We start from the raw sequence: 15,531 nt of genomic DNA on the forward strand, positions 1-15,531 counted from the left end.
AGCGTTATTTATATAAAACTAATATCTATTCTTAAATTCTATTATTGTATTATTCCATTATTCTTATATTCTATTCTAATATGTCGATTATTAATAATAAATATCGCGTAATTCATCATCGCTAATCAGCCTTGTTTGGACTATGTAGAAATTTTTAATAAATTTTATATTATACGTATATTTTGGATACTTTTGTAATTCTTTGTAATAATTTAAAATTATTCTTAAAAAATTAAATTGAATTTATTTTTAAAAATGTTTTAAAAATGAAATTTAAATTATCAAAATTATTTTCAAGAAGATTAAACAAATTGCATAATTATAAATGTTCAAGATATATTTTAGCATGTTATATTTGATTTTAAAAATTAAAAATATATCATATAAATGTGTAAATTAATATATAGCTATAATATTAAGTCCAAATGTTAATGTTATCAATATCAAATTATTTATGTTATTAAACATTTGAATAAATCGAGTACATTTATTTGATATTGATAACATCATAAATTATATTTTGTAAATTGTACTTTGTAATTAATAAATTGTGTTTTGTAAATTGTAAATAGTTATAATTGTATATTAATTATAATCTAATATTGATATTTTTAATTATTGACATAGTTGTATAAAATACAATTATAACTATAATTATATTACATGAAATTGTATTTACGATTGTAAATCGTATTGTGTCTATTTAAGATGTAAATTGTAAATAGTTATAATTGTATATTAATTATAATCTAATATTGATATTTTTAATTATTGACATAGTTGTATAAAATACAATTATAACTATAATTATATTACATGAAATTGTATTTACGATTGTAAATTACGTGAATACATTCTTATGTAAATTACACGAAAAATTATCGAAAGTATACGTATAATGATTATACGTATATATTATATATATATATATATATATATATATATATATATATATATATATATATATATATATATGATTATACGTAAGTATACGTATAATATTAATTCGTTAAATTAACATATTTGTTTCTATAGTATATATTTTTGAAATATTCGTAAAAGAATAACTGTTTATATTTTCATATCAAAGAGTCATTAATAAATTCAAAAAATTTTTATATAAAATGTAGAATCGCGAGTCAATTATTATAAATTTAATGATATGCTTTCCACTAGATTTATCTATTTATGAATTCCATATCGCGCGGAACTGAATATTCTTAAAATAAATTATTAAATTATGATTGCGAAATTACTGTGTTCTTTCCGCGTTCTCTTCGCGTCACCTTCGCTATTATAGGATCGCGAGTTAATTATTATGAATTTAATAATTTGCTTTTCAGTTATATTTGTATTTACGAATTTTGTATCGGAAAATATTCATAAATAAATTAATAAATTACGGTTGCGAAAACACCATGTTTTTCTCGCGTTCTTTTTGACGTTCTTAGACGAGATTGTCGTTTTAATAAAAGAGTTACATTGCGTCATCGACTTTCCATCGTCGGTGCCGTCAACGTGTCGCGGACGGCGGCATTTCGTTACCGCATTTCCGCGTTGTAGTATTCTCGCGTCGTCGCGTTTTCGCGCTTCCGCGTTGGACTTTTCGTATAAAAATCCCAATTTCTCTACTTCCGATGCCAACTAACTGGGATGTTTCGAGTTTGCACACGTTGCTATGCAACGTACACTCTTGCTTCGTGCTTCGTCAAGTGATTCGGCCCGAATTAGTTAGAACTCGATCGATTGCTCGGAATGGTCGTCAATGGGTCCCTTCTCTTTGCTCGTCTACAGCCACACGCACTGCGTGTGTTAACCCTGTCGAGGAGTCGAGTGGATTCCCCTAGGCACGATTTTCGCTCGGTAAAAGGGGTTGCCTCCCCATTTTCTAAATTGCTGAATGTTAGCATTTAAAAAATGTGGGTATCCTCTTCTTTTGCCGTCTACTAGCCTGGTGTAGCATATAGCAACCGCGAGAGGCATAATATGTCCGGGCGGAGCACCTGAAATCGTGCTTAGCGGGTCCAGGTTCGATACGAGATAGAATAATTATGCGCGAAAAAGAGTTGGTGAACTTCATTTTCCTCTATTTCCGTCAATCGTTTCGTCTTTTTTCCGGTTTGGGCTTAGTCCTTGCTCATTGTATCGTTGCAATCCCGACCGGTTGACTCGAAGTTGATTCTCGTAAGTGAAATGGGATTTTCGCTCGTACCGAAACCGGGAGTGCCGTCTAATGTATAGGTATACATATTAAGTATATACATCGCGCGATCAAATATAAAATTTTTAATATAAGTTCTTATACAAAATTATCGTTTTAACAAAAGATTTTTATCGCTGTCCCTCTCGTCAGATAATATTCCTAAATATTGCTAATTACATATACAGAATTATCGAATAAGAGTGTGAAGATTCGATGTGATAAGTCAACGATTAAATATTAGCTTCACAAAATTTAACGATCACCTTCGATATTATAGAATTGCGAGTTAATTATTATGAATTTATTAATTTGTTTTTTCAGTTATATTTGTATTTACGAATTTCGTATCGGAAAATATTCATAAATAAATTAATAAATTACGGTTGCGAAATTACCGTGTTTTTCCCGCGTTTTTTTCGCATTCTTAGACGAAATTATCGTTTTAATAAAAGAGTTATCGTTGTTCCTTCTGTTAAATAAACGTTAATAAAAGTTGCGTGGCTCGTACCGCCGAGGAGTCGAAACGATTTTCATCATGGAGAATTATTTCTCACCGGTTCTTGTGAGATCCATTCGCGACGTCTAGTTCGGTGCCCTGTTAAAAATTGGGAATTTTTACTGTAAGATTGGAACTAATCCCAGGTTTTCCTGGCAATTTCCGAAAGCAATGATTTCGGTAGTAATTCAACGACGATACGCTTCTTTAACGTCGAATTAATTTAAATAATATATATTTAGATGAGAGAAATGTATCTTTTCTTTTCTTCGTTAAAAAATGTTCTTCATTATTAGGATTGGTATTATTATTGTCTATATAATGCCAGAAAGATTTAATAGTAGATTAAATATGGATATAGCGTGGTGTATAAACTTTAATTTTTCAAGAAATTTCATATTGTAATTAATTTTTATTAATTTTTTGATAAAAATGCTTACGAACGAATATATTTTATTAATTATTAATTAATTATCTCATTTGAAAAATTATTTCTATGTACTGGAGATATTAATAGTAGTTGTTAGTTTCTTTTAAGAAACTATTTGCAAGTATTGGACATCCATCGCTAATTTAGAATATTAGTTTTCAGATATATATATCATTTTATATATATGTATAATAAAATACATGAACAAATCAACGTATCCAAAATATTTTTATAATTATTATTATTATGATATATTATATATACGCGAAATTATACATGAATGTTACATAAAATGTGCGAATACTTAAAAATTTAGAGACGAATCGAATGGGTACCCTTATATCAGTAAGATATTGATTAAAAGAAAAAAAAATTATTAATTTAAACGTTACAAGAATAAGAATCTAGATAATTAATCTAGAATTAATTATATATTTAAAATTATTTCATTTATTTTATTTTGAACACTATTCGAATTGAAATTTTTTAAATCTTGCTGTTATCGGGTTCGATTCGTCTCGCGCGCGCAGACGGTACCCCAAATTATGTGTTCGCACATTTAACACAAACTCCAATAATGCATGTATTTTATTATTTATAAATATAATCGTTCGTAATCACATTTCAATAACAAAGGTTATATCCATTTAATTTTCAATAAAGAAATATATTTCTTAGTAATGGAAGAACATGTTTTCTGACGTGAATATCAATTTGAATTGAAAATAATGACGAGGGATAATTGTTTTCGATTTAATACTGAAATCATTGCTATCGGGAATAGTCCGGAAGATCCAGGATTCGTTCCCTCTTACAGTGGAATTCTCGACGTTCAATGGATCACTTAACTTTTCTTCGCAGATTGAGCTTGCGAAATCTGATGTAGAAACAAGATGTTAATCATTCTCCATTTTTAAAGTCGCTCCTCTTTTTATCGGATTACTGGTTATTCGGTCGCTGAATTGCATATTCACAAACATTACAGACCTCAAATGATTGTTGAAATATTTTCGATTTTCTATATTTACGTGATAATAATTATATCGCGCACGTTCTATTGAGAGATCTATTGAGAGCTTCGATTATTATATTATAAAAATTATACGTATCGCGATCAAATATTTCGCATATTATCGACTTATTTATTCGTCGCGTTTTCTCGTGAATTTTATATCGCGATTTATCTTTTAATTTAATCGTTGACTTATACATTGAAGCTTTGTTTATCTTTCCACGTCTTTGAATATTGTTTTTAATAGTTCGTGCAAAATGCTGATAGTACAAATATTTTCTTCTATAATTTAAAAGACGATCGATATCTATATTAATGAAAATCATTCATTCCGTTATTTTCTATTAAACGTGGCCACAATGTGATTTTTAATTATATTTTAAAGCTTATAGAGCTCATTTCTTCTTATTCAGCTAATCATGCGAGAAATAGGATATGTATTTTATTCTCAATCGTGAAATTCGTATAAAGTCGCGTATATATTAATCGCAAATAAATCGGATAGTGAATTTTATGTTTATAAACAATACGGATCACAAATGTTTGTTAAAATATCTTCGTCTGTCAACATTTGTGTGATAATAATTATATCGCACGCGTGTCTATTGATTCGATTATTATATTATAAAAATTATGCGTATCTCGCAATTGAATATTCGATTATTGTCGATTTATTTATTCGTCGCGTTTTCTCGCGAATTTTAAATCGCAATTTATTTTGTAATTTAACCTTTGATTTACATCAAAGCTTATTCTATCTTTACACGTTTTAAATATTTCTTTTCATGGTCTGCACGAAATGCGTCAATAATGCAAATACTTTGTTCTACAATCGAAGAAATGATTAATAATTTTATTAATGACTCTTTTGATCATGATTATTTACATTTATACGTTATTTATATAAAACTATTTAAATTCTATTATTCTATGTCGATTATTAATAATAAATATCGCGTAATTAATCATCACTAATCAGTCTTGTCTGGTCTATGTAAAAATTTTTAGTAAATTTTATATTATACGTATACTTTGGACACTTTCGTGTAATAAATTTTATTTTGTATTAAGTTTAAAATTATAGTTTATATTAAATTTGTATTATTTGTATTTATATTATATTTTATAATACATATTTCTAATGCATTGTATTTTATATATTCTGCATTAAATTTTGTAATATATATATTTGTAATGTAATTATTTTTATATTACATAATTTAATATTTTTTAATGTGTTTTTTATGTAATTGCAAATTAATTATAATTTACGTTGTATATATTATAATTATGTAATATATATTTTTTATATGTATTATATTCTCTGTTTAAAAACTCTATTAAAAAAAATAAAAATAAATAAAAAAATTTTTCCTCCATTTTTCCTCCCCTGTATCTCTACCTTAACGAAGGCATTTGCCAGGTGAGGAGGTTTCTCATGAACCTGAGAGCTATGCCGGCGGTAACATACGCCGATATTCATATAGTTTATTCTTATATTTAAAATCATTTGGACAACGTATGGGCACACATACATACAGGTAAGTAATTTATAAAAATTATTTTTATAAAAATTATTATTTATCATATTTATATATTAGTTTCAAAATAATGATTGTTATACTCTGGTGCTACCGGCATTTCGTGCACATAGCACGGAACAAAACCAGAAATTGTGCACATTATATATTACCCTCTGAGAACATTCATGGACTTTGGCTTTGTAGTTCATGTCCACGTTTTCAATGTCCATAGAGGGAGTATCGCTTTCAGGGATCACCTAAAAACAGACCATGACATCTCTCAGTCTTCTCTCTGTCTCTGTCATAACAAATAATCTTTGTTTACAAGTTTGTTGATTGAGAGAGAGTAATTAAAATATAAGATTGCTTAATTTTTTATTGTAAAAACGTGAAAAATAATATGAACAAGTATTGAAAGTAAAAAAATCTAAATTCATATGTGTTGAATAACTTTTTCAAATTGGAAGCACTTATTAAAAAAAGAGAAAGAACGTATATCACGATATTGTGAAAACTTTCTTAAATTTAAAGTGATCCAAATTAGAAAAAATGTATTTGCTTATATTTAATTTATAGTTAATGCTTTTATATTTAGTTATCTATATTAATATTTAATACATTTCAACGTCGAGCGGTTTTTATTTTGTCGCATGCACATATTATAATATAAAGAGTGTATCTTTTGACTTAAAAGCTGTCAAGATGAAGAAATACGAAAGTTTCAAAATGAAAAAATACGAGATTTTGAAGCACATCGGGGAGGGATCTTTCGGACAGGTTTATAAGGCAAAGAAGCGCTCGGATGGTGAAATCGTAGCTTTCAAAATGATAAGAAAGGTATGTCGACTGTGTACATGAATCAAGAGAGACATAAATAACTTCTGTCTCGTGACTAATACACCAATATATTTACTCCACAGTGCGGTAGATCATTCAAAGAACTGAAGAGTTTGCGCCAAGAATGTGAGATTCAACGCCATTTGCATCATCCCAATATTGTACAGATGATAGACTCGTTTGAAACAGAGAATGAGGTATGTCAGATCAGAATTGAGCTTATATTTTACACATATTTCTAGATATTTTGTGGAATATCTGATCTAGATCGTGGTTGTAACAGAATACGCAGATAAGGAGCTCTATGACATATTGGACAAGGAAGGCAGATTATCTGAGGAAAGAACACAAGTAATAGCATGTGATTTAGTATCTGCGCTCTATTACCTGCATTCAAATCGAGTGATGCATAGGTTTGTATTTAATTAATTTTAGACAGAAACAACAGCAATGTAATATATATGAAATTATATTATTATATTAATATTATTAGGGATCTGAAGCCTCAAAATGTTCTCTTGGAAGCAAATGGTGTGGCTAAGCTATGTGATTTTGGATTTGCTCGTAGCATGAGCACTGGGACACATGTACTCACTTCAATCAAAGGGACACCGTTATATATGGCACCAGAACTTATAGAGGAATATCCCTATGATCACAATGCTGATTTATGGTAAATATATACTATTCCACACATAACTATTAGATACAATTTATTTATATAACAAATTGTATAATTTCTAGGTCTTTAGGCTGTATAGTTTATGAATTGGTAGTGGGTTCTCCTCCTTTTCAAACCAATTCGATATTGCATTTAGTTAAGTTGATCAGATTTGAAGCAATAAAGTGGCCAGATTTCATTTCTCCAAATTGCAAAAGCTTCTTACAAGTAAGGATATTTATTTTATGTAATATATATATACATTAACATATAACATAACTTTTACTATAATTTCAATTTTAGGGTTTACTCCAAAAAGATCCTTCTCAACGATTAACCTGGCCTGATCTTCTCAAACACCCATTTGTCAAAGATCGAATTATAATAGTAAGTGGTACTGCACCTACTCCATTTACAACTCCATTGTCTGCAAGCCAAGCGATAGCAAAGCAGCAGCAATTACATAATTTGGCAATGCGTTCTGCAAATCAATCCAAGTATTGTATTGTAAATTTAGTATTTATTTAAAAGGAATTATGTACATAATATTTATATATATTATTTATATTTAATCATACTTCTTTTAGAGTTGTGGAAAAAGCAATCCAAAAAATGCAAGAGCAAGAAAGGAAACATCAGGAATATCGTCAACGAACATGTTTTTCACAACCAGGTTATCCAATATCTTTTACTTACTGTCAGCATGGGATAACTCAATGTCAAGCATTACGTCGTAGCGAACCAAGTGGCACTGATTCTAGTGCTAGCATTGATGTACTCTTAGGAAATCTTAGTCTTAGGGCGTCTCTGAGAAGCGATCTATTAGCTGCAGATCATTCTGTATGTCAAAATGATTGTCCGCATAGTGCAAATGTACATCATAACTTTCCAATACTAGAAGATCACTCAAAACCTGTTCAAACACAAACGGATGATAATATATCACAGTTGAATACGGAAATGCATCACACTAATGCTCAGGGTGATGGAATTAATGTAGGACAACAAATCGAAGTATCTTCACACGTGAATCAAATTGTACATGGTGATGGTGATTGCAAACAGAGCTGCTTGAGCATTGATTATGAACAGGAATTCGGCGGAAAAAAATTGACAGAAAAGCATACAAGATTGCCAGATTGGGATCTGAGGGCAGTAGAGAGACCTATCGAAAACGAAGAGTGGGTTGCATTTTTACAAAGATCAATGGAAGAAGTTATGGAAGGCGAGATCGATTCATTATTGCAACAAAACTGTGTTTCGGTGTTTGTTTCCCCTCTGAGAAATCCAGCAGCCGGTTGTCGAGTCGTCGAATATGTAGCTTGCTTATTATCTTTGCCATTTACTGTATCAGTGAGCAAGGAAAATTTGAAAAAAATTGAACAAGTTTATTTAGATGTAAGAGTGGTACCGAATCTCGTTTATGCTATAAAACTGTTAATGTCAAAACGTTCCGACAGCGAATCGAACACAGCAGATTTAGCCAACGCGGGAACGAGATCGGCGTCTTCTTTATCTGCGGATGAGCTTGAAGCGCTTGAATGTGCTATGCTGGTTCTTTGTAGATTGGTCTACATCGAGGATCAATTCCTCATGCAGTTTTGCGATGCTATTTACATTGTGAATGGAATGTCACTTCTACAGCAATTGCTAGCTTTGGAAAAAAGGAAGGCAAGAGTTGTTGCAGATCTCATTGCGATTTTAAATAATGTTTTACGTTCTCAACCTGAGAATGCTGAACTTGTGGAACAAGTTGTACTACGTACAAAATCTTCTGGTGAGCCATTTATGCAGATTATATTTTCTTACAATATATTATAATTGTATAAATTATATATATGTCAATTTATATTTTGATGAAGGAGTTTTGGTGGAACAGCTCAACAAACTTCTCAGTCATCGACAAGCTATTTTACGGGCAAGAACATGTATTATGATCAGATTGTTGGGTAGATTTTGCTGTCGAGCACTACAGCAAGTGTGGGATAAGTCATTAAGAAATCTCATTGAAAGTTTAACCGAGGATGAGGATGAACAAGTACGACATGTAAGTAAATTATTAATGCAGTATGTTCTTTAAAATTTGAATTTTATATAATAATCACACAAATATAATATTATTCTAGGCTGCAGAGGATGCTGTAAATGAATTGAAACAACTAACATATTACAATCAAAAAAGTCCTGCCAGTTAAGTGCCTTAAGAGCAAATAAAAATATTTTTAGGGATCAATTTTAATGCTATTTTTATTTGATACGTAAGCTTTATAATATTTCAGAATCAAATACATATTTTATTATCCATAAATAGAATAGTTATATTTCAGAAATAAAACATATTTGTGATATTTTCATAAATTGCTATATAATAAATATGTATTATACCTTAAAACTTAAAACGTGCTTGCATATATGTATAATGTACATTTAATGTACTTGTGTATTTTAGTTTATTTTTTCTTTTTGCTTTTCTTATTTATATATATTTATATATTTTGATATTATATTCTGGGCAATTTGTTCTATAAAACATAAACTTTTAGTTAAATAGCCACTCTATAGAAATCTCTTCAGAAGAATCATTTTTTTCCGGTTTACGATCGCCACATTGCTCTTTATACATTGCTTGCACTTTAGCTACATCCTTTTCGCTGAGTCCGTCTCGTTGACCAAGTTTTACCTTCTCTTTCTGTGAAATGGCATGAACATTGAGAGCAAACCAAAATCAATAAAAATATAGCGAATGTGATATACGGTTATTACCTTGGGCGTAATAGTAGGTTCTCCATTCTTGGAAAATGCATGGGAACTATAATGCATGACACTTTTGTAATCATAGCTTATGCCGTAATCGGTGACAGTACGATTGTCATACTTTTTGAAATTATGCTCTTTACCTGCAACAGTTCATTAAAATTCGGTTCACGCATTACGTGAGATTATCCGCCTTAAGATATTATGAAATGTGTCACCATTTTGATTTTGATATGTGAATAAATGAATAAATAGCATATGACGCATTAAAAAACGTCAGCTTTCAAATATGAAAAATTATTACAGAAGATAAAATATTTTAGAAATTAGTATTATTGGCAAATACCCAATTTGATGTTCTCCCAATGTATGGTGACCCACTCGTCTCGGTCCGCGGCACTCTGTTGATGGTAAAAGCCTAAGGCGTGCATGAGCTCGTGCACGACAACACCGTGATGAACGCATCCCGGATTTTGTAGATTCAACACCTGCCCCTGACCGTGACGACCTACCAAGGACCAGCATCCCGAATTTTTCGCTTGCATCGTCACATAATCCTCGTCGGTATCTTTGTAAGGTCGAAAACGCAAGCAAGTTTTCTCATGATATTCCTGCATAGCTCCTTTGATCAGTTCGATTTGATCTCGATCTATGAGTTTATAATTCTTACATATAAAATTGAATTTTCAGTACATGTATGTAAAATGAATCATTGCTATGTAATCAATTTTGTGACACGCTTAATTTCAATCTTAAGCGATTTTGAGCAAGATTGATCAATAAAAATACAAATATATAATATATAATAATATGTATAATTAATTAAAAATATCTATTTGATATACTATTCTATTTACTATATATTATGTAAAAAAATATGAAAAATTACCAAAATCATTTTCTTGTATAAAAAAAGGCACAACACCGCCGGGCCATCGTGCTGTAGCGTCTAGGACGCCATTTTTTTCCGATGGACTATCCGGATGGAGCATTATATCACCCTCGTGTAAGCCACTCAGCTCCCAAACATTTTGTGGATCATTCGGACTCCAAGATTTTACATCATTGGCTATGGGAGAAAAGATGAGTATAACAACATAATTTTGATGAAGTGTTGTTCAACAATTACACCCGTATATCAAAATGTAATTCAAATAAAATTTATTTTTATTTTAAATTTCATATATTTATATTTACGTATGTTTACATATATTTGTCGCGAACTTAGAAATACAATTAATTGAATTATTTTAATTGAATTATTTTAATTACCAATTTGTTCATGATTGTAGTCATTGTCGAAAACTCCATTGAATCGTGGCTTAGGCGGTATAGGACGACCATGAGATCCGCGATGACTCTTAGCTGGCAATCCTGAACCGATACCGATGGCTACAAACGGTAAAATTATTCGTATTAGGATCATTACTGTTCCTTTGTCTTGAAGGAGAACACCACTCAATCTAACATTACAAGGTATTGTTCCTTACCTTATATATGTAACTCTTATCCACCATAGAGTACACTCACTTGCAGAATTTTTTAGATACTAGATATGCAAATACATAGTTTTTATCTCGCGGATTTGAGCGAAGGAAAAGATATTTCATAAATGTTTTTTAAAATGTGACACATCTTTCATCGATACTTGTTTAATTCAATTTGCACCAAATTAGTGTTGCCTTCGGGGGCTAATTAGTAACATTAATTATCGCTATGTTTCATTCATACTCTCTCATTTTGAAAACTATTTAGGTCGAAAATTATAATCTCGGACACAGCCTGAATATAAATTGCACGGCTTATCTTTTGCGACCTAATAGTATCCAGAAAATAGGTTCCGGTGACAAGTAGAATTATCACCGCACGTTATTGTGATGTACATCAAGACACATACATTTACATAAAGGAAGTTACGTGTACACGAAATAAATACAAATTAAGTTTTGTCGCGTTTTATCTCGTTGTATGATTAAATTTAAAATATTTCTTTTTACAGAAACAATTTCTTTTACAGTAAATTTGACAAAAATACCTTAAATAAAAATATATTTGCAAAATAAATTATATTGCAAAATATGCAAAATATATTTCGCATTTGCTTAATTTATTAAAATCTTTTAATTAACAATTAAATTTCTTTTTTGGACATAATTAAATTTACGTGGAATATATCTAAATTTTGTCTAATTTATCACTAAAGATTTTAAACATATTAAGAAATTTGAGAGTAAAATACAGATCCCGACATATAGAATAACAAACTTTTGACATTTCAAGTTGCGTGTCTTTTACACGCAAACTTTTAAAACTTTTACTCTTTACTCATACATCTATCATAGAATATTCTCCGTTGTCGGCCAGTTACCAGTAAAAAATATAGCATGTCTCTTTTTTTTCATCTCTCACAGCGCATTATTTATCGCTGTTCCGAAAATGAGCGACACGGTAGATTCGATAAAGGAGCGCCAAGAAGAAGGCGCCTGATCGGATCTCCGGCATCCTGTCGCCTCGAGGCGACGACGATCCATGGATGTGGGTCAAAATGATTCGGTAGCCGGCCGCGTAATTCAGTACATCGGTATATTATCTTCGAATCGTGCGTTTCGTGCCTTTCCCTCCGGACCTCCGTCTCCGCCGCGCCCGAGCTTCGTCCTCAGTCCTCAGCCTCCGTCTTCACTCGGGCCCGGGCATGTACGAGGCGAGAAAAAAAGGCGTGCAATTATAATCGCGCGAAATTAACGGTAGCGACTTCGCACACCGCATCAAGTGCTCGATGCACAAACAGTGTTGATAACATTAATGCATTTTAATAACTATTTCATTATTAGTTTGAATAACGAGAATTAGAGTGACATATTGCAAATAAAAAAATGAATCGAAAATTGATTCAAGATACAACTATAGTCACTAATTTACGGATGATTATAAGAAATTCAATTTTGGAACAAAAAAACAATCTAGAAATGAATTAATCTTGTCTTTTATAAATAATTTTGGCATAAATCAATAGCTAGGTTTAATTTGCAAAATTATTTGACGTTTAAAGGATCGATGTCGAAAATATTAATTTTGCTTAACAATTGCAAATTTTCAAGTTGAATAATTTTTGTTATGGTTGTGATATTTTTTATATTTAATTAAAAATTGCTATTTGATATTTGTTTGTTGAAAATGTTGAACGTAATCTTCAAATTAGATAAATAAGATCCAGAGTGACAGACAGAGATCTATTGAATACAAAAATAGAAATATAGAATATTATATTTTTATCTTTTATTATTCTTTTTGTCACTTAAAAATCTTCGTATGTATATATTATCCTATTATTATTTAATATAAATTGTATCTGTATATATTTGTATTTAATGTGCAATTAAATAAATAAGATCTAGAGTGACAGACAGAGATCTATTGAATAGAAAAAATAGAAATATAGAATATTATATTTTTATCTTTTATTATTCTTGTCACTTAAAAATCTTCGTATGTATATATTATCCTATTATTATTTAATATAAATTGTATCTGTATATATTTGTACTTAATGTGCAATTAATGTCACATTGACGGATTGTCATTTTATATCGATTTTATTTATCTTTATATAATAATCGAGCGAAAATAAGACTACAATATCGCTAAAACTTCAAATTATCGAAATTACTAAAATTTCCTACTCCATCTCTTAAGCGGACGCCGTCTAGATTTCGTCTTCTCCCTTTCGTACGTTCTACGGGTTTGGGGCAAAATTGTCGGCGACGTCGCGTGATTCGCAAGCAGCAGTACGTTTGGCTCGAATCGGTCTAGACGTTCGTTAGATAAAAGCTCCGTTTTAACATATGGATGTACAATCACGCCGGTATACGACAGAGTCGCGCCCGAAAATCTCGAAGGCAGGGAATCGAAGGCAAGGCCAACGACCGAGGCGTTCCAGATTCGGGTAGGAGCTCCTCGTAGCCTAAATTCTAACCGGACTTCTTGGAACCGCAAGCGAACAAGAATGATTCTTACACGTTCGTTACGGGGAACTCGCGTTTTATGAGCGTCTAACGATGGTTTATGGCTTTTCGTCTCGGTTTCTTCTCCACTTCTTTTCACAAATTGGATCATCTCGTCGCGATCCTGTCGGATGTCTGCCCACTGTCTTTTTATTATCTGGCTTATTTTCTCTCTTTCTCTCTCCTTCCTTTTCTTTTAAAAATCTTTTATTTTATTAAGAAATTTCTTTTGCAAGATACCTTCCATAAAGACCAGATTACGATCTTTGACGAGTCATTAATTCTTGACAGTGATAAAATTTATACAGTGGCCGATCGATAGCCTAACGGTTGTTAAAATGCAGATGATTCTTTTAAATTTTATAGCTTTATGCAGAACTGCTTACGATTTGCTATATATTATACTTTCTATTTTGTCTGTTATACTGCTGAGAGATAATAAATAGATGTCTATATTAATTTCCTACATGCATACATTAATAATATCTGATGTATCTGCACTCAGAGTGGTTGAATTTCTCTGTAATACTTAAAATAAGTACCTTATTTTCTTTATATAGTTGATTGCGTGATTTACCTGTAATATTCTTGCAAAAATATGAAACGAAAAGAATCAGTAAATCGCGTGTCATGAAATATCTGTGAAGCACATGGGATAAAATTAATATGCACGATTACATAATACTTGTACATAATATATTAATTACTATACATTATGAATACAAAAATCAACTGGTAAATAATCCGTTAGAATCAAAATGGACTCTACTAAAAACCGCCCATCTTTTTATCAAAAATAAAAAAAGAAGATATTTAAATTTTGCCTTCTCAGCAGTTTTTTTCTCTCATTAAAAATTCTCATTGGAAGAAGAAACTCGTTTTACGCTTGTTTCAGATTTCAACACGTCTAGATATGTTAATAAATCACACATCTAGTTTCTTAATAAATTAATTAAATTTTAATATTAAATTTAATAATTAGAGATTTGGCTCAAGTAATCAAAAAATTAAAAAGAAAATGGCATAAGAGCCAAGGCGCGGTAGTTGGAGCGCAGAGAAGCAACAACACTTCTTTCTTTTTTCAGTATTAGTTTATTAAAAAACACATTATAATAACAAAATAATATTATATTATATAATTTAATATTAAATTTTATATGCACTAATTTTTGGTGATTATGTAGAGAAAGATAAAGAATTTTATCAGGGAATGGCGAGCGAAGGAATTCTAATTCTACGAGAGCCGAAAGAGCAAAGATCGAGACATTCGCGCAAGTGCGAGCGAACGTATCGCCTCGAGAGGAACGTCATCGTCCTTATTGGACTCTCGGCCGGCTCGTCGGAGTCATTGTGTACAGGGCGCGAATTCAGCGTGGTGCTGTGGCACGTGACTTGTCTAACGAGCGATTAGGCCAGGCGAATGCCGGCCGTGGCGCAAGAAACGTGAGAGATTTCTAATGATTGCCGTGGTCGCATTAGCAGTTCCTTGCTCCCGGCGCGCGAACAGAGTCGAGGCGATAGTCGCTAACGATCATTCTCCTAACGCGAAATCTTTTGCGAATGCACATGCTACTCCACGTGTAGCCACATGTGTGGGTCAATGAACCGAGATCT

The 15,531-nt window shown here is 31.2% G+C and overlaps 2 protein-coding genes across 5 annotated transcripts; one reads left to right on the forward strand and one right to left on the reverse strand.

Annotated features, from left to right (window-relative positions):
- The first annotated feature begins 5,993 nt into the window (after positions 1-5,993).
- Positions 5,994-13,258, forward strand: Fu (STKc_STK36 domain-containing protein fused). Of its 4 annotated transcripts, XR_014438223.1 has the most exons (12): positions 6,230-6,501; positions 6,585-6,698; positions 6,769-6,914; positions 6,995-7,174; positions 7,246-7,390; positions 7,466-7,659; positions 7,750-8,939; positions 9,025-9,209; positions 9,289-9,420; positions 10,833-11,061; positions 11,209-11,392; positions 12,328-13,258. XR_014438223.1 is itself a non-coding variant. In XM_083095846.1 (10 exons), the coding sequence occupies exons 2-10, from the start codon at positions 6,367-6,369 to the stop codon at positions 9,355-9,357; spliced, it is 2,358 nt and encodes a 785-aa protein (XP_082951972.1). In that variant the 5' UTR covers positions 5,994-6,010; positions 6,359-6,366; the 3' UTR covers positions 9,358-9,520. The 4 variants fall into 4 exon arrangements, 3 of the variants coding, with proteins under 3 accessions (XP_082951972.1, XP_082951970.1, XP_082951971.1); XM_083095846.1 differs by lacking the exons at positions 10,833-11,061; positions 11,209-11,392; positions 12,328-13,258 and adding an exon at positions 5,994-6,010 and having other exon boundaries at positions 6,359-6,501; positions 9,289-9,520; XM_083095844.1 differs by lacking the exons at positions 10,833-11,061; positions 11,209-11,392; positions 12,328-13,258 and adding an exon at positions 5,995-6,081 and having other exon boundaries at positions 6,359-6,501; positions 9,289-9,520.
- On the reverse strand, positions 9,448-11,861 carry LOC145969690 (seminal metalloprotease 1-like). Its single transcript, XM_083095851.1, has 5 exons — positions 11,189-11,861; positions 10,806-10,985; positions 10,263-10,565; positions 9,926-10,059; positions 9,448-9,851 (listed from the first exon to the last, which is right to left on the reverse strand). The coding sequence occupies exons 1-5, from the start codon at positions 11,340-11,342 to the stop codon at positions 9,702-9,704; spliced, it is 921 nt and encodes a 306-aa protein (XP_082951977.1). The 5' UTR covers positions 11,343-11,861; the 3' UTR covers positions 9,448-9,701.
- Positions 13,259-15,531: the final 2,273 nt, after the last annotated feature.

The sequence above is a fragment of the Camponotus vicinus genome, unplaced genomic scaffold (assembly GCF_025532165.1).
Source record: "Camponotus vicinus isolate PSW18456_S1 unplaced genomic scaffold, iyCamVici1.0 SCAF_4, whole genome shotgun sequence".
In the NCBI taxonomy this organism is placed as follows: domain Eukaryota; kingdom Metazoa; phylum Arthropoda; class Insecta; order Hymenoptera; family Formicidae; genus Camponotus; species Camponotus vicinus.

Coding starts and splice junctions, on each gene's coding strand:
- Fu (XM_083095846.1), top strand. CDS start 6,367: ATGAAGAAATACGAAAGTTTCAAAATGAAAAAATACGAGATTTTGAAG. Junction 7,660..7,749: donor CGTTCTGCAAATCAATCCAA/GTATTGTATTGT, acceptor TACTTCTTTTAG/AGTTGTGGAAAAAGCAATCC. Junction 9,210..9,288: donor AGGATGAACAAGTACGACAT/GTAAGTAAATTA, acceptor ATATTATTCTAG/GCTGCAGAGGATGCTGTAAA.
- LOC145969690 (XM_083095851.1), bottom strand. CDS start 11,342: ATGATCCTAATACGAATAATTTTACCGTTTGTAGCCATCGGTATCGGT. Junction 10,986..11,188: donor CTACAATCATGAACAAATTG/GTAATTAAAATA, acceptor TTTCTCCCATAG/CCAATGATGTAAAATCTTGG. Junction 9,852..9,925: donor AACCTACTATTACGCCCAAG/GTAATAACCGTA, acceptor GCCATTTCACAG/AAAGAGAAGGTAAAACTTGG.